Source organism: Mobula birostris, chromosome 3 (genome assembly GCF_030028105.1).
Source record: "Mobula birostris isolate sMobBir1 chromosome 3, sMobBir1.hap1, whole genome shotgun sequence".
NCBI lineage: Eukaryota > Metazoa > Chordata > Chondrichthyes > Myliobatiformes > Myliobatidae > Mobula > Mobula birostris.
This window is the reverse complement of record NC_092372.1, coordinates 157,397,952-157,422,005: the sequence shown is the minus strand read 5'-3', so window position 1 is coordinate 157,422,005 and position 24,054 is coordinate 157,397,952. Positions and strand designations below refer to the sequence as shown.

Here is a 24,054-nt window from a genome sequence, read left to right as displayed (position 1 = left end):
ACCTGCTGTTGGGGTTTCACGACGGGCTGCTTTTTGATATGCCAAGGACATGGCCTGGAAGACTAGTGCACCTTCAGGGTACTACTCGAGGTTGGTGCCTCCGCCTGGTACGTCGTGAGAGATGGAAGATTGTAAGCAGTGAGCTGGCTGCTGGCTGTATGCCCAGAAACCCGAGTTCTTTGGGCACAGAACTCAAAAAAAGCAATGCAATAGATTTAACACCATAAGTTGGTGAGCTGTTTTGTTATGTCTCCCTTCTCGCTGTGCAATGGGGACATCTTTTTTGCCCTTATTAGGGAGAGAGAGAGCCTGTGGTATGTCGAATTACCGGGTGAATGAGTAGTCTTTGGGGTACTGCAAGTCTGTGTCTGTATTGATGCTTTGCTGCATGCTTGAGTGCTCGGTGGGGGGTGCTGATGCTTTTTTGCTGGTGGGCGAGGGGGGGCGTTTCTTTGCTGATGCTTATGCATGGGAGGTCTTTGGGGTTCTACCATTTAACTGACATTTATTCTTTGGGGCACTTCTCTGTTTTCGTGGATGTTTGCAAGGAAAAATAATTTCAGGATGTATATTGCATACATTTCTCTGAAATTAAATGTACCTATTGAAACCTATTGAAGTGATTCAATCATCACCATCATTTAATTGAACCAATTATATATTAGTCAAATCCTTAATGTTCATATTCCTATCTATTGCACTAATTTAATAATAGTTACTTTAAAGTTCTTAACTTGGATGCAATTTGACTTTCACTAGTTCAAACAGCCTTTCCTCAATAAATCTCAATGAAGCTTATTATCATTATCTTAGCCATTAGCACAATGTTTTACAGTGCCAGTGCTCCAGGTTCAATTCTGCCACTGTCTGTAAGGAGTTTGTACATTCTCCCTTGACCTTACATGTTTCCTCTCGGTGCTTAAATTTTCTTCCACTTTCTAAAGACGTACAGTTTAGCCTGAGTGATAGTGGGCATGCTATGTTGCGGCAGAAGCATGGTGAGCGACACTTCTAGGCTGCCACCAGCATATCCTGGGACTGTGCTGGTCATTGACGCAAATGACATATTTCACTGTATGTTTTGATGTTCCAGTGTAACATGGAACAAATAAAGCTAATCTTTAATATCACATGAAATTTGTTTTGTGGCAGTAGTACATTGAAAAGGCATAAAACTGCTATAATACCAATATCTTCCAAATTAAGTTTTACTTTGTCCTTTTTAATCATTGTTTCAAATGCTTCACCCAGGTTAATACTCCATTTTTTTTTCATAAATGTAACATAAATAGCACCTCCAGCATTAAGCATGTATGCATTGGTGAATGAAAATTCCAATCAGTGCCTTTACTACTTCTCAGAATTCCAGGATGTAATCACCCACACTTTCTGACCTCTTGTTATTAGTAGTGTATGTCCTCTAATCACTTCTAACCCGTCAGTAGCAACTCAGTCCAGTTTTGCATCTTTACTACTTTCATTTCCTTGTAAATGTTTTCAACAACTACTTGAAATTTTCCTGTTGGGTCTTCAAAAGGACCAATGTTTACAGCGGACAATAACCTACACATTATATATTTAAAAGTCAATTAATTATCTTAATAAATTTTACTGTAAGTTTTTCAGTTGCTTCTGTACATGTCATAATGTCCTCATTGTAAATATATGTTATGGCATTTCAAATAAGCTTTCTTCCTATGGCTTAGGATATATTTGTCATCAAGGTACTTCGGTTTCAATTGCTTTTTCCTGACTGTCTTCTTAAATAATTGAAACATTTTCAAAATGATAATTATTCCAAATCATCTTCATTATGAACACTTAGCTCAATAACATAATGCCCTGCTGTAACACTGCATTTTTATTTTCCAAAATCAAGTAAAAACTTCTGTTGCTGGATGAAGATGTATAGATTGACAGAGTAATACTATACACAAATTAACAACTCACTTAAGCATTACTTTCCTACTCTATGAAATTACTTAAAGCCTCCCAATATTGCTATGCTGTTTTGAAATATGCTAAGAGGTTTGCCCATCTACCTTCTCACTGTTTGGAGGCCAGAATACTTTGGATATTTAATACAGTCAAAATACTGTTGCCCATCAAGGTGATGTAATCAATTATAGCAATTAATCTAATGTTGGTCCACAGTCTCACTCAGCACCATCCTAACGTCAATCCAAGATCTCCCCCCACCCTCTCCCACTGTCAGCAGATTTTACTCAGCCCTATCTTGATGTTGACTTGGGATCTCATTCAGCCCAATCACAGTATCAATCCAGGATCTCCCTTAGCTTCATCCCAATATTGGACTAAGATCAACCACTGCTCTTTCTGAGTGGTGACAAATGCGTTGCCATATAGTGTCTGTCTGTCTGTCTCTGTCTCTCTCTCTTTCTCTCTCTCACACACACACACACACGCACGCATGTACGTACGTATGTACGTATATACTTAGTTACAGCAAAAAAGAAGCTCCCCCTCCATTCCTTAATGCAATCCAGTTAGGTAAAGTTATCAAAGCACCTAACAAATCCTTTCAATTTACAATTGTTTCATTACCACAGTGCCACCACACCTCTTCTGTTTACCTTCTCAATTTATTTTGAATAGCAGGAATCTATTCCTGCTCATATACACATTTGTTAACATCTTGTCATTCTACCCTGTTGCATTTTTGCATATGGGGAGAAGATTGGTTACCAGGCTGGAAGTAACCAGAAGACATAATAAGGATATGGAATTATTATCAAGTACTGATCTACTGATCCTATTTTCCAGTACTCAGCGCGTAGCCTTCCATTATGTGGTACTTCAAGTATTCATCTAAATATTTCTTAAATGTTATGAGAAATGTTCTCTGTCTCTAACAATGTGTTCTAAATCTCAAAAACACTGCAGGCAAAAACTTTTCCTCAAATCTTACCAAATCTCCTTTCCATAACTTAAATCTAGATCCTCGAGTTGTATTTGCCTCTGATAAAGGATTTTTCTCACTGTTTACCCTATTTATGCTCCTCAAAATTTTGTATATCTCAGGTAGGTCTTTCCTTAGCATCCTTTGCTCCAAGGAAAATAATGTCTGGCCTACGTGAATTTTTATATAGCTGTAATCTATCTGCTCTTATATTCTGTGTTCTGACTATTGAAGACAGGTATCCTTTATGCTTTTACATCCACAGTAACTACTTGTAATGTGACTTGGACATGTGCTTTTAAATCTTAGGGTCCAACCATTCGTAGTGTATATCTTGCCTTTATAAGTCCTCCCAAAACACATTTTTGAGAATTAAATTCCATCTGCCATTTATCTGCCCATTTCACAAATTCACCAATATCTTCATGTAGTTGAGAGCTACCATACTCACTATAAAAACACCAAAGTTCGTACCATCTGTGAATTGCTCCAGTCACATACAGATTATCAATCTGCAAACCCCATTTCCAGAAAAGTTGAGATATTTTCCAAAATGTAATAAAAACAAAAATCTGTGATATGTTAATTCACGTGAACATTTATTTAACTGACAGAAGTACAAAGAAAAGATTTTCAATAGTTTTACTGACCAACTTAATTGTATTTTGTAAATATACACAAATTTAGAATTTGATGGCTGCAACACAGTCAACAAAAGTTGGGACAGAGTTAAAACAAGATTGAAAAGTGCACAGAATATTCAAGTAACACCGGTTTGGAAGACTCCACATTAAGCAGGCTAATTGGTAGCAGGTGAGGTATCATGACTGGGTATAAAAGTAGCATTCATCAAAGGCTCAGTCTTTGCAAGCAAGGATGGGTTGTGGCTCACCCCTTTGTGCCAAGATTCATGAGAGAATTGTTAGTCAGTTCAAAAGGAACATTTCTCAACACAAGATTGCAGAGAATTTAGGTCTTTCAACATCTTCGGTACATAATATTGTGAAAAGATTCAGAGAATTCAGAGACATCTCAGTGCGTAATGGGCAAGGTCGGAAACCACTGTTGAATGCGCGTGATCTTCGAGCCCTCAGGCGGCACTGCCTAAGAAACCTTCATGCTACTGTGACAATTATAGCCACCTGGGCTCGGGAGTACTTCGGAAAACCATTGTCACTCAACGCAGTCCGTCGCTGCACCCAGAAATGCAACTTAAAACTGTATTACACAAAGAGGAAGCCATACATCAACTCTATGCAGAAACGCCGGCGAGTTCTCTGGGCCCGAGCTCATCTCCAATGGACCGAAAGACTGTGGAACCATGTGCTGTGGTCAGGTGAGTTCACATTTCAGCTAGTTTTCGGAAAAAATGGGCATCGAGTTCTCCGTGCCAAAGATGAAAATGACCATATTGATTGTTATCAGTGAAAGGTGCAAAAGCCAGCATCTGTGATGGTATGGGGGACCATCAGTTCCCACGGCATGGGTGAGTTTATGTATGTGAAGGTACCATTGACTCTGAGGCGTATATTAGGATTTTAGAGAGACATATGTTGCCATCAAGGCGAAGTCTCTTCCCAGGACGTCCATGCTTATTTCAGCAGGACAATGCCAGACCACATTCTGCATGGGCTACAACAGAGTGGCTTTGTCGACACAGAGTGCGTGTGAGTCCAGATCTATCTCCTATTGAAAATGTATGGCGCATCATGAAGAGGGGAATCAGACAACGGAGACCATGGACTGTTGAGCAGCTGAAGTCTTATATCAAGCAAGAATGGACAAAATTTCCAGTTGCAAATCTACTACAATTAGTATCCTCAGTTCCAAAACAATTAAAAAGTGTTATTTAAAGGAAAGGTGATGTAACACAATGGTAAACATGCCTCTGTCCCAACTTTTGTTGAGTGTGTTGCAGCCATCAAATTCTAAATTTGTGTATGTTTGCAAAATACAATTAAGTTGGTCAGTAAAACTATTGAAAATCTTTTCTTTGTACTTTTGTCAGTTAAATAAAGGTTCACGTGAATTAACATATCACAGATTTTTGTTTTTATTGCATTTTGGAAAATATCCCATCTTTTCTGGAAATGGAGTTTGTATTAGCAGTAAGGTTCTAGCACCAAATCCCAAAGTACACTGCTGGGCATTGACTTCCAACCACAAAATTAATCTTTGGGCATCAGGCTGTGCTTTCTATCACCAATCCAATTTCAGATCCAGTTTGCCGGAACCCCCTTGGTCTCATACCTAATCGACCAGTTGGACTTGCTCTATTTTGCATTTTATGTGGGTTTTTGCCGTTCTATAAATTTAGCATCTGCCTGCTCCTGATCTTTTTACTCATCTTCACATCTAGATAAACAGCATTTCTGCTGGCAAAGTTATAAATAGATTTAGAGGAGAGAGCAGGAGGAAACAGGGGTGAAACAGAAACAGGCAAAGGTCCTGTTACTGTGCAAACAGACCAGAAACTGCATGATTCTACAAACCATTGCAGGACTATGCTAAACTTGCCTTTCATCAGTTCAGGTATCTGAATCAAGTCTTTAAGCTTTGTAGTTATGTAAGATTTGCAAGTAATGTGCAGGTGCCTCATGCCACAAAAACAGCACTATGACTACCTTGCTGGCAGAAATGATCATACTTCATTGATCACAAACCATAGATCATCTGCTTCTGAGCTTCTATCCAGGTTCCCACTGAATGTCAATCATTTACTTGCCTACTGTCATCCTGACGCAATGCATATTATTGTACTTCAGTTGCTCTGAGGAACTGCAGTGAGGTCATGGACTGTTTCTGTTAAGGAGTAACCTTTGTCTGGAAGTAGCCAAGTGGAACAGGGCTCTGGCCTTGTCTACAGTTTTGAATTCTTCACAATAAAATGAAAGATATTAATGAAAACATCCAGGTAGCAGGTGTCAGCTCTCTGCTGGTCTTCATGTCACTGCCTACAACCTGCACATTGTGCCAGAGGCACACATATAGAAAGGCCATTCAGCCCATTATGCCATGTTGACCATTTCTTAAATGTTGTCAGTGACCCAGCTTCACCCACTTTCTCTGGCATACATTCCAGGTACTCATCACTCTCGAAGTGAAAAGGGTTCTCCCTCAGATGCTCTCTAAATCTCTTATCACCCACCCTAAATTTCTGTCTTCTCGTTTTATTCATCTCTGATTAGAGAAAAAAAATTCCTTCACTATACTGTAGGAAGGATGTAATACTCTAGCTGAGGTATGACCTATGTTTTGTAAAGTTGGAGCATAGCTTCCCCATTCTTGTATTTAATGCTCCAACTAATGAAGACCAAATCCCATATGCCTTGTGAACCACACTGTCGACCTTTACTACTCCCAAGGACAGTACCATTCATGGCGTATTCATGAATACTGGCTTCTTCAGTATTCCCTAAATAGAACTCTATCTGCCATTTCTCAGGCCCTTCAACCATCACATTGACAAATTATCCTGTAGCCTAAAATTACTCTCCACACTAACGATTCTACTGATCTTAGTGTCATCTGTGAACTTAATGAGCCCACCACATACATCCACATGCAGATCATTCAATTACAAGCTAAGGGTCCCAGTATTAATGCCAGTAGGATGCTACTGGCTACAGGCTTGCAATCATAAAAACAAAAGTCTAATATTACCCTAGGTCTGATATTGTCATGCCAATAGATCCAGAGAAAACAGAAGAAATGAGATTCCAGATGCTGAAATTCAGAGCTAAAACTAAGCAGCACCTATCAAGCAAATAGGACGTGTTGACATTTAGGGTCATTACCCTGCATCAGAACTTTGGTGGGGGTTGTGGAGGATCAAGGTTAAAAGTGAAAAGATGGATTGATGGCTAGTCTACAGGAACACAAGAAATTCTGCAGATGCTGGGAATCCAAAGCCACTGTCACAAAATGCTGGAGGAACTCAACAGGACAGCCAGCATCCATAGAAATGAATAAACATCAACGTTTCAGGTCAAGGCTCCTCTTCAGAACTGGAAAATAAGGAGGTAAAGCACCAGAATAAAAAAAAATTGGTGGGTGGAGGGGTAGAAGGATAGCTAGAAGGTGATAGGTGAAGACAGATGAGTGGGAAAGGTAAAGAGCTGTCGAGGAAGGAATCTGATAGGGGGGAGAGTGGACTACATGAGAAAGAGAAGCAGGAGGGGCAGCAGGGGGATATGATAATTGGGAAGTAAGACTTCAGAGTGGGGGACAGAAGAAGAGAGGAGGGGGAGAGAATTTTTTTCTAAATCGGAAGGAGAAATTAATGTTCATGCCAACAGGCTGCAGGCTACCAAGACAGAATATAAAGTGTTGCTACTCCACCCTCAGGGTGGCCTCATCATAGCACAAGAGGAGACCATGGACCGACATGTCAGAAAGGGAATGGAAATCAGAATAATAAGGTGATAGGCCACAGGGAGGTTCTGCTTTTGGTGGAGGAGGAGGTGTTCCCCCCACACTTTCACATGCTGGCTATCTTTCCTCTCCCACCCAGTCCTGATGCAGGGTCTGGACCCTAAATATTGACACATCCTTTTTGTCTACACAGATGCTGCTTTAACTCACTGACTTCTTCCAGTAATTTACATTTTGGTCCAAATTTGGATTCAATTTGCCAACTTGCCTTGGAATTCCACATGCCTGAGCTTTTAGTCTAGTTATGATGTTGAAGACCATAAGACCATAAGATACAGGAGCAAAGTAGGCCATTTGGCACATCAAGTCGGCTCTGCTATTCAATCATGGGCTGGTCCAATTCTTCCAGTCATCTCCACTCCCCTCCTTCACCCATACCCTTTTATGCCCTGGCTAATTAAGAAGCTACCTATCTCTGTCTTAAATGCACCCAATGACTTGGCCTCCACAGCCACTCGTGGAAACAATTTGCACAGATTTACCACCCTCTGGCTAAAGTAATTTCTCTGCATCTCTGTTCTAAATGGGCATCCTTCAATCCTGAAGTCGTGCCCTCTTGTCCTAGACTCCCCTACCATGGGAAATAACTTTGCCATATCTAATCTGTTCAGGTCTTTTAACATTTGGAATATTTCCATGAGATCCCCCCTCATTCTCCTGAACTCCAGGAAATACAGCCTAAGAGCTGCCAGACATTCCTCATACGGTAACTGTTTCATTCCTGGAATCATTCTCGTGAATCTTCTATGAACCCTCTCCAATGTCAGTATATCCTTTCTAAAATAAGGAGCCCAAAACTGCACACAAAGCTCCAAGTGTGGTCTCACAAGTGCCTTATAGAGCCTCACATCATCACTGCTCTTGTATTCTATACCTCTAGAAATGAATGCGAACGTTGCATTTGTCGCCTTCACCGACTCAACCTGGAGGTTAACCTTCAGGGTATCCTGCACAAGGATTCCCAAGACCCTTTGCATCTCTGCATTTTGAATTCTCTCCTCATCTAAATAATAGTCTGCTCATTTATTTCTTCCACCAAAGTGCATGAACATATGCTTTCCAACATTGTATTTCATTTGCCACTTCTTTGCCCATTCCCCAAAACTATCCAAGTCTCTCTGCAGACTCTCTGTTTCCTCAAGACTACCCGCTCCTCCACTTATCTTTGTATCATTGGCCAAGTTAGCCACAGATCCATTAATACCGTAGTCCAAGTCATTGACATACATCGTAAAAAGCAGCTTTCCAACACCGACCCCTGTGGAACTCCACTGGTAACCGGCAGCCAGCCAGAATAGGATCCGTTTATTCCCACTCTCTGTTTTCTGCCGACCAGCCAATGCTCCATCCATGCTAGTAACTCCCCTGTAATTCCATGGGCTCTTACCTTGCTAAGCAGCCTCATGTGTGGCACCTTGTCAAAGGCCTTCTGAAAATCCAAGTACATCACATCTACTACATCTCCTTTGTCTACCCTGCTTGTAATTTCCTCAAAAAATTGCAGTAGGTTTGTCAGGCAGGATCTTCCCTTCAGAAAGCCATGCTGGCTTTGCCCTACTTTGTCATGGGCCTCCAGGTATTCCATAATCTCATCCCAAACAATCGATTCCAACAACTTTCCAACCACTGGTGTCAGTCTAACAGGTCTATAGTTTCTTTTCTGCTGCCTCTCACCCTTCATAAATAGCAGCGTAACATTTTCAGGTCATCAAGCTGCAGTTCCAGATCCCTAACCCGGTCTCTCAGGAGCTGCATCTCGGTGCACCTGGCACAGATGTGGCCATCTAGGCGACTGGAAGATTCCCACAACTGACACCCAGAGCAAAGTACTCACCCTACAGACATGCTCTTTTTTCCTCTATAAAAAGATGGAAAGAAAAAAAATGAGGTCCACTCACCCACTTACCTTGCTGAAGCCCAAATGAGCCAAAACCCTACCACTCTGCCTCAGATCACTCCATTCGTGACTGCCTTGCTAGGCAGTGTTTCCCTTTTATGAATGAACCTTCCCTGCTATCTAACTCATGAATGGCTCTCCGGTTATAGCCGCTGTTAGGCCACGTACAATGGACAAATGCTCTCGAAGTTACCTTTTTAAATAACCGCCGCCGACCTACGAGAAATTCCTCTTGGTAAAACTCTGTCAATGCCACTGATAGGTCATGTACAATGGACAAACACTCTCAAAGCTGCCTTTTTAAATAACTGCCACCAACCTGCGAGAAATCCCTCTTGGTAAAGCTCTGTTCACACAGCTGATAGGCCATGTGAAGGCCTGAATGAAGTCTATGTAAACTACCCATTGTTATCTCGTCAGAAAACTAAATCAGGCAAGGTCAACCCTAGACATCCATGTTGATTAGGTCCTACCTTTTGAAGAGATTATTAATCCTGCCCCTCAGAATTCTATCTAGTAATTTCCCTACTACTTATACTAGGCCCACAAGCCTGCAATTGCTAGACTTTTCCTGGCTGATCTTTTTATAAATGGGAACTGCATTTGAAGTTATCTTTTACTTCGGTTCTGGCCAGCAAAAGTTTAAAGATCTCAGTTTGAGCTCCAGCAATCTCTTCTGTTGTCTCCTATAAAAATATCTTCAGGTCCTGTATATTTATCCATCTCCAAACATATCAACAAATTGAATACCTCCTCCTTACTTATGGAAATACAATAGAACTTTAATTTCTTCCCTTGCCAAGTTTTCAAACCATAAAGTCTATTTTATTTGTGAATACTGATGGAAAGTATTAATTTAGGACCTCATCTACACCTTCTGGCTCCACAGAAATATTGTCCCTAGTGCCCGTAATAGATCATCATCTCTCCCTGGTTATTTTTCCTTAATTCCTTATAGAATACCTTCAAATTGACCTTAATTCTGTCTGTCAGCAATACTTTGTAACCCCTCTTTGCCTTTGTAATTCCTTTATAAGTATCTCCCTGCACATTTTTATGCTTTATCACCTCTGCAATCTAATTTGTTACGTCTGCTTTATGCTTCCTTTTGTCCACTCTTCAATGCCTCTTGATAGCCAGGGTTCCTGTACTTGTTACCCTTGACTTTCACCCTTACTGTAACCTAATAACCCTGAACTCTTGTTATTTCTCTTTGAAAGCTTCTCACTGTGCAGATGTAGACCTTCTAGTCTGCCTGAGTAGCCTCCAACCTGATGGCAGAAATATCGATTTCTCAAATTTACAGTAATTGCCCCCCACCATTTTCCTATTTCTGTTTCTCTCTCTCACCTAATCTCTTTACCTGCCCATCATTTCCCTCTGGTGCTCTTCCACCTTCCCTTTTTCCCTATCCTATCAGATTCCCCCTCCACCGGCCTTTTTTCTCTTTCATTAATCACCTTCCCAGCTCTTTACTCACTCCTTCCCATTTTCACCTATCATCTATCACCTTATACTTTTTCCTCCCCTCCCCTGCCCACACCTCACCCTCTTACTCTGACTTCTAATCTTTGTTTATAATCCTGATGAAGGGTCTCGGCCCAAAACATTGACTGTTTACTCTTTTCCATAGATGCTACCTGGTCTACTGAGTTCCTCCAGCAGTTTTTGTGTGTTGCTTACTTACTCCCAGTCTACTTTGTCAGGCCCTCTTCTACTTTAATGAAAGTGGCCTTTTTGCAATATTTCTCCCTATTTTTATCATGTCTCTCTGCTATTTGCCTACTTAGCTATTCCTCCACCCCTTGTTGACTGTAAGGTACTCTGTCATCAATTTGTACAACTCTATTTGGCAAATGGCTAGATGGGAACTGCCAATAGTCTGAGAACATAGAACCGTGCAGTACAACAGTCTATGATGCCAAATGAAACTAATCCATATTGCTCCACTTCCTGCATGCCATGTGCCCCTCCACTGAATGCTGCTTATACACCACCACTGGTTTCTTCCCACCACTGCACTTTGCAGCCTGTACCAAGCACTTACCACTGTGTAAAAAAAGAAATAATTTTCCACTTCTCATCTTAAATCTAGTCCTCTAGTATTTGTTATTTCTACCCTGATACCCGCACTATCTCTGCTCACCTGATTTTCTGAACTTCTCTCCGGTCTCCCTTCAACCTCTGACACTTCAGAAAAAAGAACAACCCAAGTCTATCCAACATCTTTTTATAATTTATATTCTTTAATTTCTGCAACATCCTGGCAAACCTCTCCTGAAACCTTTCCAAAGCCTGAAGCATCGTTCTGCAGCGGGGCCATGAGAATTACACACAATACTCCAAGCGTGAGCTAAACCAAGGTTTTCCACAGTTGCAGTATGAATTCCTGACTCTTATACTCAATGCCCCGATATGATAGACTTTCACCTTACACCACACACTTGCCTGGATTAAACACAACCTGCCATTTATCCACCCATACCTGTAACTGTTCTATGTTCTTCTGTACTTTGACAGCCTTCTTCACTAGACACAACTCTACCCATCGGCATGTCATTGGCAAGCTTACTAACAGCCCATCAACATTTTCATGCAAGTCATTTCTATATGTCACAGGCAACACTGATACCTGCCAAAATTCAGTGGATGCAGACCTTCAAAATAATATCCCTCCACCACTATCCTCTGTCTTCCAGAGCCAAGCCAAATTTGAATCCAATCCACCAATCAATGTGCTTCTTAAAATTATACCATGAGGGCCCTTATCAAATACTTTAGTAAAGTCTTTGTAGGCAACATCCAGTGCTCTACCCTTCTCAATTATGTCAACCTCTTCAAAAAAACTATAATCATTTGTAAGATATCACCTGCCCTATATAAAGCTATAGTAACACTGTCTATTAAGCAGAAATGTGAGTAAATTTGACCCCGTGGATTCCTCTCCACTAGATGTGAGGCTCACCAGCCTATTATCTCCTGGATTATCCCTAATGCCCTTCTTAAATGAAGGAACAACTTTGGCTAATCTCTGATCCTTTGGTACCTCACCTGTAGCCAGAAAGGGGACAAAGGTCTTTGTCAAGGATCCAGCAGTCTTCTTTCTTGCCCCTCTCAGTAATCTGGAATTGATCCCATCAGGCTCTGTAGATTATCCACCCTAATTTGCCCTAGATTATCAACATATCCCACACTGCTCTCTCTGACCTCCGTGCCATTCTCCTTGGTGAATAATGATGCAAAGTTCTTGGTTTGTATTTCACCCACATCATCTAGCTCCAGGTAGATCCTTTATCCTTCAGTGGCCTGCCTGTTACCCAGACAACCCTCTTATTTTTTATGTAAAAAAAACCTTATCCTAATAGTCCTGTAAAAAGTGGCAATGATCTTATGGAATAGTAGAACAATTACAAGAGGTGAATGGCTTCTCATCATTTATTATTAGGCTGAATACCCAGGTGAAGTTTGGTGTAGACTATGCTAACGATAAGAGGAAGTTTATCAATGAGCACTAAAACATTAACAATATGTTTACATACCTTTATTCTGAAGCACACCAGTCCCAGTACCACATCTCCAACAATCTCAAATCGTTCATCTTGACGTACCAACCTCTCAAACTCTTGCGCAAGGTTCACGTGCTACAGTAAATACCACACAGGTAGATGTTGAAGTGCTAGCTTTTAATGAATATACACTTATTCAAAAATAAAGCATTCCTCTCACAAAGTCAAAATGATGGACAAAAAAGCAATGCTGCAGGATCTGCAGTGATGTTTTCATAACCCTTGAAAATAAGTAATTCATCACTCAGTTCTATTGCACAAATCACCCAGAGATTTAGCCCAGCTTAGATTGTATAAGAGATTGTATCCAGATGAAATTGTGCCCATTGAAGAATGCCCTATGCATTTCCATTCACAATTCACTTTAGAATCCAGCAACCTCCTTTCTTGCCCCTCTAAACATTCTGGGATTGATCCCATCAAGCCCTGTGGATTATCCACCTTAACTTGCCCTGGATTATTAGCATATCCCACATTGTTTCCTGAATAAAACCTGTGTACCTGATAAGGCAGGGTTTCACATACACTCGACATTCCTCCATTACTTACCTAAACTAAACTTTTGAGTTCAACATACAAGCTTTGTTCAACATTCATAGTGCAACCATATGCAGCGTTAGAGCAAATGCTGCATGACCTCCTGCCAAGTTCCTCCAGCAGTTTATGTTTGTACCAGATTCCAACATCTGCAGTCTCTGTGTCTCCAGGAGTAAGTGTATATACAGGTCCTCCACAGCTTATGCATGTCAGACTTAAGTATGATCTGTACATGCTACTGAGCATTTGGGAGACTGGCAGGATGGATTTGCCAGCTACTGCAAAGCTGCAGACATCTTCTTCCATAGGAGAACTTAGTTCATCATTGCATTTCCAACTTGTGAACTATTTACAAGCAGTTCACAGGAATGGAACCCCAGAGGGACTTATACTTTGTTACAAATGTGTCTTTTTATAAGGATGTAGGCACTTCAGAACTTATTCCAGGCTTCCCAAGTATCTTCCAAAGTTCACAGAGTATGCTTAACAGGCAATATGTTTCTCACTATTTAGCTCCTCAGATATTCCTGTTTTTTTTTTTGGCACTACAACTTAATGCTCCGTTAAATGATTAATGAGAGGAATATATGACCTGCAGCTTTACCACTGTGAGGTGGGCAATCAGCTTCAGAAAGCATGTTTTTCTGCTGTTTATGCTATGCTTGTGTGTATTACTGACAGACAGATTAAAGGTATTCAATGCAATCCTGAATACAACAAATCCATTTTGTATGATCATTTTCCAGAAATTCTAACACTATGTAGTGCAAAGCAGATCATTCTCATGCCTTACACCAGACTCCCAATAGACAGAATGTTTTCAAGGAGACTTTGAGAGTATCTGCTGTCCTGTCCACCTGGTAACCTCTTGCCATGGCAGAGCTCAAACTAGAATGTGTTGGGAGCCTGATGTTAGATGTGAGAATGATCTGCCTTGCCTTACATAGTTGATTGAGTGTAGTATGTTGATTATGTTAGAGGAGCCCAGAAGAGAATCTGTAGATGTGAGTGAGATACCTGGATGGTATGTTGCCTCCCAGGTGCCAAGGCCAGGGATGTCTCAGGTGAGATCCACAGCATTCTAAAGGGGAAAGGTGGGCAGCTGGAAGTTGTGATACATATTGGTACCAATGACATAGGTAGGAAAAGGGATGAGGGTTAACTTACAGGTTGAGTTGGTGGTAAGGAATGTAAATGCAATGTTTGCATTCATTTTGAGAGTACTAGAATATAAAAGCAAGTTTGTGATGCTGGTGCTTTAGAAGACATTGTTTGACCACATGGAGTATTTTGAGCAGGTTTGGGCTCCTTACCTAAGAAAAGATGTGCTAGCATCAGAGAGAGTCCAGAGAAGAGTCACTACAATGACTCTAAGAATGAAAGGGTTAATGAATGGAGTGTGTTTGATGGCTTTGGGCATGTACTTGCTGGAGTTTAGAAGAATGAGGTGAGATCTCATTGAAACATATCGAATATTGAAAGGCCTTGATAGAGTCGATGTTTCCTTTAGGGGGAGGGGGAAATCTTGGACCAGAGGTCACAGCCTTCAGAATGGAGTGATATACCTTTAGAACAGAGATGAGAAGGACTTCTTCATCTAGAAGAGGATGGCGAATCTTTAAAACTTATTGCCACAGATGGCCGTTGAGGCTAAATGATTGAGCATATTTAAAGTGGAGTTTGATAGGTTCTTGATTAGTAAGGGTGCCAAAGGTCACAGGGAGAAGCCAGGAGAAAAGGGTTAAGAGGGATAATAAATCAGCCATGATGGAATGGTGGTGCAGACTCAATGGGCCTAATTCTGCTTATATGTCTTATAGTCTTATATGGACCTCAGTACTGTGGATGTTAGCCTAGAGGGAGACACTGGTATTGGTTTGTTTATTCTGACAATATATTGGGAGGATTTTGCCAATGCGAAATTGATGGTACCTCTCTAGTCCTTTGAAGTGCCTTCTCTAAGTTGTGCATGTCTCTAGAGCATATGGAAGGAAGGGATCACCACTGCCCAGTAGACATGAAGCTATTTCCAGGTTTGAGATCCTGGTTTTCACTCTTTTATTGAGTTGCTAAAGGCTGTCCATCAACAACGAAGGTAATATTGGACTTCATCGTTGATGTATATCTGCACTGAGAGGTGATTCCTTATAGAGAGCTGAGACTGGCTATGAATTTCAGGGTCTAGTATAGACCTTTAGTTTTTGAGGGTGTGTTGTAAAGTAGTAGCGGGTTTTGAGGACCTTTGTTTTAGAGCTGTTAAGTGTAACGTTATCTCATACAGCTCCATAATCATGCCAATGATGCCTTGGAGCTCAGCCTCTAAATACGTGCATACGACAGCAATGTCTGCACAGGACAATCGAAGCTGAGGTGATCTTAGTTGTGGAATAAAAGTGAAGTGGATTGGAAAGTCTTCCATTCAAGGTTTTAATATGGTACACTGGTAGTTCAAGGGTACAGATTTAACAATCCACCTTAAAAATGCTTTTGACATGAATCAATATTTGGTACTGCTGGTAGCATACCTTGCGAATATGTTCTTGAAGTCCTTTTACTCCATACAATCTGAACACAAACCACATTTTCAGAGAACGGAATCTGCGTCCTAGAGGAATCTGCCAGTGCTGAAAGTAAACATTATCACTTAAAACATTATTTTCTACTTAATGTCATAGCATTATCAGTCTTATAACTCCCCATGGCCGTGGTAATGACTTAAATGATAAACTGAGCAATACAGCATAAAATCTTTGATTGTTCCTTCTTGCTGCTAGCAAAGGTGCAATTCAAGTTTATACCTTTATAGCCCGAAATTTCCTCAATAATCAATAACATCACTTTGACAGAAAGTTAACAGAGGCAAGGACATGCAATTAACAAGCATGTGAAGTGGCATGACTTCCAGTGTGATTAAATGGAAAAGGAATGTTGAGCCATGTAAATGTAAGAAACCTGCAGAAGCAGTACAGCCTTTGAACCAACTTCACTTTCTGTCAATGCATTTATCAATCAAACACCCGAGTAATCACCTTGTCAAGTTCATCAATGACAACAGTGGTGGCAGTCATCACTGACGATGAGAAGGCCTACAGAGAGGAGGTGGAAAAGCTTGAGGCCTGATGTCAGGCAAATAACCTCTTCCTTAATGGCAACAAGACAAAAGAGATGGTTATTGACTTTAGGAGATCTCAAGCCTCTCACACCCCCTCTTACATCAGCAGCACTGCAGTGCAAACTGCAAACGGTTTCAAACTCAGAGGGCACATCACACACAGAGACATTGGTAAGCTTTGTGTCCCAGAGCACATCCTACACAGCCAGGAAAGCTCACCAATGCCACTACTTTCTAAGGAAGCTGAAGAGAGCCGGACTATGCACATCCACACTCACGTCATTCTACAGATGCACAATGGAGAGCATCCCAACAAGCTGCATCATTGCCTGCTATGGAAACTGCACAGCTGCAAACAAGAAGGCTATACAATGGGTAGTCAAAACTGTCCAATACATCACAGAAAGGTGCTGGGAAAGGGCTAGTAACATAATGAAGGATCCTACCAACTTTGCATATGGGCTGTTTGTCCCATTCCCAACAGGGAGAAGGCTACATAGAATCCACACTTGGACTACCAGACTCAAAAACAGTTACTTTCCCCAAGCAGTAAGGCTGATCAACACCTCCACCCACTAAACTACCTGTCCACACCCCCAACCACCATTACTTTGTTATTTCTTGTCAGTCATCTTCTGTACAGACACTACTGCATCTAGCATCACTTTATGGACATACTGTCAATCTATGTATACAAGTTATTTTATCTATTTGTTTCTTAAATTATTATTGTGTTTTTATTTTGTTTTTTTTTTGAGCTGCATCGGATCTGAAGTAACAATCATTTCACTTTCCTTTACACTGGGGTACAGGGTAAAACATAAAACAATCTTAAATCTTGAATCAATAGCAAGAAAACGTTTTGTAGATTCTTCGCACAATTACTGTCTACATCAATGGTGTTGAGCTTGAGAGGACAGAGTGCCTCAAGTTTGTAGGAAAGGACATCACCAATAGCCTGCCTCAGACCAACTACATTCACACCACAGTCAAGAACACTCATCACTGCTTCTACTTCCTCAAGGAGGCTGTAGAAATTTGACATGTCCTGTTGACCCTTACCTACTGTTATCAATGCACTATGAAAAATATCCTATCCAGAGGCATAACAGCTTGGAATGGCAACCACTCCGCATGTGACCATAAACAGATATTTGTGAACACAGCTCAGCACATCATGGAAACCAGCCTCCTCTCTATGGACTTTGTTCATACTTTCCACTACCTCAGTAAAGCAGCCAGTGTAATCAAAGATTATCCCCACCCTGGCCATTCTCTCTTCTCCTCTCCCATTAGGAAGAAGATACAAAAACCTGAAAGCATGTAGCACTAGTTTCCTGTCCTCCTCACATGCATTGCATGAATTGACAGGCAGATAAACTCCATCCCCAATTACTACACTGACAAAGATGTTCCAAGTTGACTTTCTTTAATGCAGCAACTGGCGGTATGGGTAAAACTGACAGAAAGAAAAAAACAAAGTCAAAAAAATGTCCAAATTCCCATTATGGTAAGTACAAGGTAAGTATTAAGTATACCACAAATGATACAAAATGCGATTGTGGAAAAGGTGGGACGGTACGAATCTGATTGGATGACGACTAACCAATCAGGAGGGATAGATGACGAGGGTATAAATACCACTGGACTAAACATGCCCGGGCATCATCCCTGATGATGATGGCAGAGTTTATACCAGTGCCTAAGAAGAATAATGTGGACTGCCTTAATGATTATCGCCCAGTTGCACTCACATCAACAGTGATGAAATGCTTTGAGAGGTTGGTCATGACTAGACTGAACTCCTGCCTCAGCAACAACCTGGACCCATTGCAATTTGCCTATCGCCACAGTAGGTCAATGGCAGACACATTCTCAATGGCTGTCCACATGGCTTTAGACCACCTAGACAACATAAATACCTATGTCAGGATGCTGTTCATCGACTATTGCTCAGCATTTAATACCATCATTCCCACAATCCTGATTGAGAAGTTGCAGACCTGGGCCTCTGTACCTCTTTCTGCAATTGGATCCTCAGCTTCCTAACCAGAAAACCACAATCTGTGCGGATTGGTGATAACATATCCTCCTCACTGCCGATCAACACTGACGCACCTCAGGTGTGTGCTTAGCCCACTGCTCTACTCTCTATATACACATGACTGCGTGGCTGGGGCATAGCTCAAATACCATCTATAAACTTGTTGACGATACAACCATTGTTGGTAGAATCTCAGGTGGCGACGAGAGGGCATACAGGAGTGAGATATGCCAGCTAGTGGAGTGGTGCCATCACAACAACCTGGCACTCAACGTCAGTAAGACGAAAGAGCTAATTGTGGACCTCAGGAGGGGTAAGACGAAGGAACACATACCAATCCTCATAGAGAGATCAGAAGTGGAGAGAGTGAACAGCTTCAAGTTCCTGGGTGTCAAGATCTTTGAGGATCTAACCTGGTACCAACATATCGATGTAGTTTTAAAGAAGGCAAGAGAGCGACTATACTTTATTAGGAGTTTGAAGAGATGTGGCATGTCAACAAATACACTCAAAAACATCTATAATTGTACCGCAGAGAGCATTCTGACAGGCTGCATCACTGCCTGGTATGGAGGGGCTACTGCACAGGACCGAAAGAAGGTGCATAAGGTTGTAAATCTAGTCAACTCCATCTTGGGTACTAGCCTACAAAGTACCCAAGACATCTTTAGGGAGAGGTTTCTCAGAAAGGCAGCTTCCATTATTAGGGACCTCCAGCACCCAGGGCATGCTCTTTTCTCACTGTTACAATCAAGTAGGAGATACAGAAGCCTGAAGGCACACACTCAGCGATTCAGGAACAGCTTCTTCCCCTCTGCCATCTGATTCCTAAATGGACATTGAATCTTTGGACACTACCTCACTTTTTTAAAAATACACCGTATTTCTGTTTTTGCACATTTTTTAACAAATCTATTCAATTTACGTAATTGAATTACTTGTTTATTATTATTTTTATTTTACTTCTTATTAGTTTTTTTTCTCTGCTAGATTATGTATTGTATTGAACTGCTGCTGCTAAGTTAACAAATTTCACGTTACATGCCGGTGATAATAAACCTGATTCTGATTCATCGAAACTGCAGATAAAATCTACACTGGAAACCTGAGAAAGGTTTATTTTTCATATAAATTCCAGGTAAGCACTAGATCCTTTTTCACTGTTTTTGTTGTAATTAAATAAAGAAATTATTTTATCTTTTGCTTTCAATAGGTTTGAATAATTTTTACAGTTATTTATCATTGTTTTGAATGTGCAGTTCCTATTTTCATTCATTGTGCATCGTACATCAGAATTCTTAAGAGTTTTTATGTAATGGCTGGAAAGGAAGAGGGGCGTGATAGACATGTGGTCTGGGAGCCAATTCAGTACCGTTTATCTGTTTTCCATTAGATGGCAGCATAGGTTCAAAATTAACTTTAGAATCCAGGCTGAAAAATCAGCAATAATCTTTGCTTTAAATCTTATCGGGTGAGAGTGTGTGGTCACTGAAAGTGACTTGGTGTGATCGTATAGCTCCTAATTGTTCACAGATTTGAGACAATACAGTGTCAAGATTCATGTTAGTATTTACAATTAACGCTAGTTTGGAGATGGAATGAAAAGAGTAAGATAGAAGCAAGTTTCTTTAACAACTTCCAAATCCCTGTCCCTGATCACCTTTTCAAAAACTTTCAATTCCCTGGCCGTGACCTCCTCCTCAATAACCTTCAGTTCCCAGGTCCTGACCGCTTCATTTTCACCAGGGATGCCCAATCTCTATACACTTCTATCTCCCATCAAGAGGGCCTTAAAGCTCTCCACTTCTTTCTCATCAAAAGACCCAACCAGTTCCCCTCCTTCACCACCCTCCTCTGTCTGGCAGAACTGGTCCTTACCCTCAACAATTTCTCCTTTATTTCCTCCCACTTTCTCCAAATTCAAGGGGTTGCCATGGACACCTTCTTGGGCCCCAGCTTTGCCTGCGTTTTGTTGGCTACGTCAAAAAGTTCATGTTCCAAGCCTTCCCTGGTAATGCTCCCCAACTCTTCCTGCACCACACTTATAACTGCATTGGTGCTGCTTCATGCACCCATGCTGAGCTCATCCATTTCATCAACTTCAGCCCTGCCCTTAATTCACTTACTCCATTTCTGACACCTCTCTCCTTTCTCGATCTCTGGAGACAAACTGTCTAGCGACATCTTTTATAAACCTACCAGTTCCCACAGCTATCTTGACTATACCTCTTCCCACCCAATCTCCTGTAAAAATGCTATTTACTTCTCTCAGTTCCTTCGTCTCCACCACAACTGTTCTATGAAATTGTGTTAACTTAGCAGCAGCAGTTCAATGCAATACATTATCTAGCAATCTAGCAGAGAAGAAGAAAAAATAAAATTTAAAAAAATAAATAAACAAGTAAATCAATTACATATATTGAATAGATCAAAAACATGCAAAAATGGAAATACTGTATATTAAAAAAAGTGAGGTAGTGTCCAAAGATTCAATGTCCATTTAGGACTGGAAAATTGCAAATGCCATTCCATTCTTCAAGAAGGGAGAGAAACAGATAAAAGAAAATTATAGGCCATTTGCCTGACTTCAGTGGTTGGGAAAATGTTGGAGTCGATCGTTGAGAATGTCGCTTCAGGGTTCTTGGAGACACATGATAAAATAGGTCATAGTCAGCATGGTTTCCTCAAGAGAAAATCTTGCCTGACAAATCTGTTGGAATTCTTTGATGAAATATTAAGCATGATTCACAAAGGAGGATTGGTTGATGCTGTGTATTTAGATTTACAGAAGGCCTTTGACAAGGTGCCACACATGAGGCTGCTTAACAAGCTACGACCCCATGGTATTACTGGGAAGATTTTAGCATGGAAAAATCAGTGGCTGACTGGTAGGAGGGAAAGAGTGGGAATAAAGAGAGCCTTTTCTGGTTGGCTGCTGGAGACTAGTGGTGTTCCACAGAGGTACGTGTCAGGACCAATTCTTTTTTATGTGATATGTCAATGATTTGGATGATGGAATTGATGGATTTGTTGCAAATTTTGCAGACGATATGTAAATAGGTGGAAGGGCATGTAGCTTTGAGGAACAAAGAGACTACAGAAGGACTTAGACAGATTAGGAGAATGGCCAAAGAAGTGACAGATAGAATACAGTGTCGGGAAGCTTATGGTCATGCATTTCAGTAGAAGAAACGAAAGGGTTGACTATTTTCTAAATGGAGAGAAAATACAAAAAAATACTGAGGTGCAGAGGGACTTGGGAGTACTTGTGCAGGATTCCCTAAAGGTTAATTTGCGGGTTGAGTCTGTGGTAAGGAAGGCAAATGCGATGTTAGCATTCATTTCAAGAGAACTAGAATATAGAAACAAGGGTGTAATGTTGAGACTTTATAGAGCACTAGTGAGACCTCACTTGGAGTATTATGAACATGTTTGGGCCCCTTATCTTAGAAAGGATGTGTTGAAACTGGAGAGGGTTCAAAGGAATTTTTGAAAATGATTCTAGGTTTGAATGGCTTGTCATGTGGTTCTGGTCCTGTATTCACTGGAATTCAGAAGAATGAAGGATGTTCTCATTGAACCCTATTGAATGGTGAAAGGCCTTGATAGAGTGGATGTGGAGAGCATGTTTCTAATGGTGGGAGAATCTAAGACCAGAGGACACATCCTCAGACTAGAGGAGCATCCTTTTAGGATAGAGATGAGGAGGAATTTCTTTAGCCAGAAAGTGTTAAATCTATGGAATTCTTTGCCACTGGCTGCTGTGGAGGCCAAGTCTGTATGTGTATTTAAGGCTGATTTTGATAGATTCTTATTGGTCAAGGCATGAAGGGATGTGGGGCAAAGGCAGGAGATTGGGGCCGAGAGGAGAAATAGATCACACATGATTGAATGGTGGAACAGACTCGAATGGCCAGATGGCCTGATTCTGTTTCTATGTCTTATGGTCTTATGTCGAGTGAGCCATATCTAATAACTCAATCTGAGTTAAATGACCTAGTCAGAGATTGTCAAAGGCAAAAGCAGAATTAGTGTGTTCAAGACTGCAAGGATGGAGTCTGCTGTCATCAGGCACAAAAATTTCTGTGAAAGATTTCGATATTTGAGACAGACTTTTCCCAGAATAACTGATGCCAAGATTAAGGAAGGTATTTTTGCTGGTTCACAAATCAAACAGGTCATCAATGACAGCAGTTCGTAGAACTTCTTGTGGAACCAGAGAAAATTGCATAGAAGGCATTCAAGGATGTTGTTGAAAATTTTCCTGGCAACTACAGAGCACCAAACTACACGCAGCTGGTTGACAACATGCTTCAAACATACAAAACCATGAAGTGCAACATGTCCCTAAAGATTCATTTTCTGCATTCCCATTTAGACTTACTCTCTGAAAATCTTGGTGCTGTCAGAGATGAACATGGTGAAAGGTTTCGTCAGGACATTGCAGACATAGAGAAATAGTATCAGGGCAACTGGAATCCATCAATGCTTGCTTATTATTGTTGGACACTTAAGTGAGAAGCCTCAGATACTGAGTATAAATAAAAATCATCAACAAAACATTTTCTAGCTTAGTTGATCTAATGCAAAGCATCAGCACCATTTTGCAATTAAAGGCATCATATTCAATAAGTTAATTTCTTGTTTCTCCAAATTCCTACGTTATGCAAGTATTCTAAAATTATATTTGTGTTCAGCTTCAAGCCGTCTATCATAAACAAAAGAAATTTCTGAGGAAGCAACACTTTAGAAAAGATTTGCTGTCCAGTGTAATCACTTGCAAAGTTAGCTGTAGGTTGCAATGCTAAAGCTGACCAAAACTGAAAGCACAAGCCATAGCAGTAAAAAACTGCACTATTAAGAATACTCACCCTATAATCAGTGATGAGTCCTGGAAGTTAAAAGAGAAAAGTTAAAAGAGTAAGATGAGGTGAATATACAGTATTTATATAATGCAGCGTACATTCAAGTTGTTTAAAAATTTATTAAGAGATATCAATAATTCTCATCGAGCAGACAGAACAATGACAAATATATTCTTTAGATTTAAAACTCAATTTAGAAGTATTTTCCACATTAATATTTTAAACCGGTAGTTTCGTGTTCACACCTGATTCCCCTAGTCTTCAGTCAGGATGAATTCTTGCACTGGGTACTGTTGTCAGTTTGAAAGCAAATGGTTTGACTGCCTCAGCTAAGGGGTGGAAACCCACAGTGACATGTTCAGCTGTACTTGTACCAGAAGAAGTACTTGTATCTAGATATGGAGCATTGCTTTGGTTAGTTACAAAAGGAAAAGGACAATTCATCATTGAACTAGAGTAGATGATGTGTCACATGGTTATATGAGGAGCGATTGATGGCTCTGGGCCTTTACTCAATGGAATTTAGGAGAATCGGGGGGTGGGGGGGGTTCTCACTGAAATCTATTGAATGTTGAAAGCCCTCGATAAAGTGGATGTGGAGAAGATATTTCCTATGGGGATGGAGTCCAGGACCAGAGGGCACGCCGCAGAGTAGAGGGACACCCATTTAGAACGGGGA

The 24,054-nt window shown here is 40.8% G+C and overlaps 1 protein-coding gene across 6 annotated transcripts in view; it reads right to left on the bottom strand.

Moving 5' to 3' along the window:
- Positions 1–24,054, bottom strand: part of ddc (dopa decarboxylase) — a 103,015-nt gene that overhangs the window by 5,773 nt on the left and 73,188 nt on the right. For all 6 annotated transcript variants that reach the window (XM_072253562.1, XM_072253563.1, XM_072253567.1 and 3 more), the window contains exons 11-13: positions 23,382–23,401; positions 15,880–15,978; positions 12,791–12,892 (exon numbers count right to left, since the gene is read on the bottom strand). In XM_072253562.1, the coding sequence (XP_072109663.1) occupies positions 12,791–12,892; positions 15,880–15,978; positions 23,382–23,401 (221 nt within the window). The remainder of the gene's footprint in view (positions 1–12,790; positions 12,893–15,879; positions 15,979–23,381; positions 23,402–24,054) is intronic.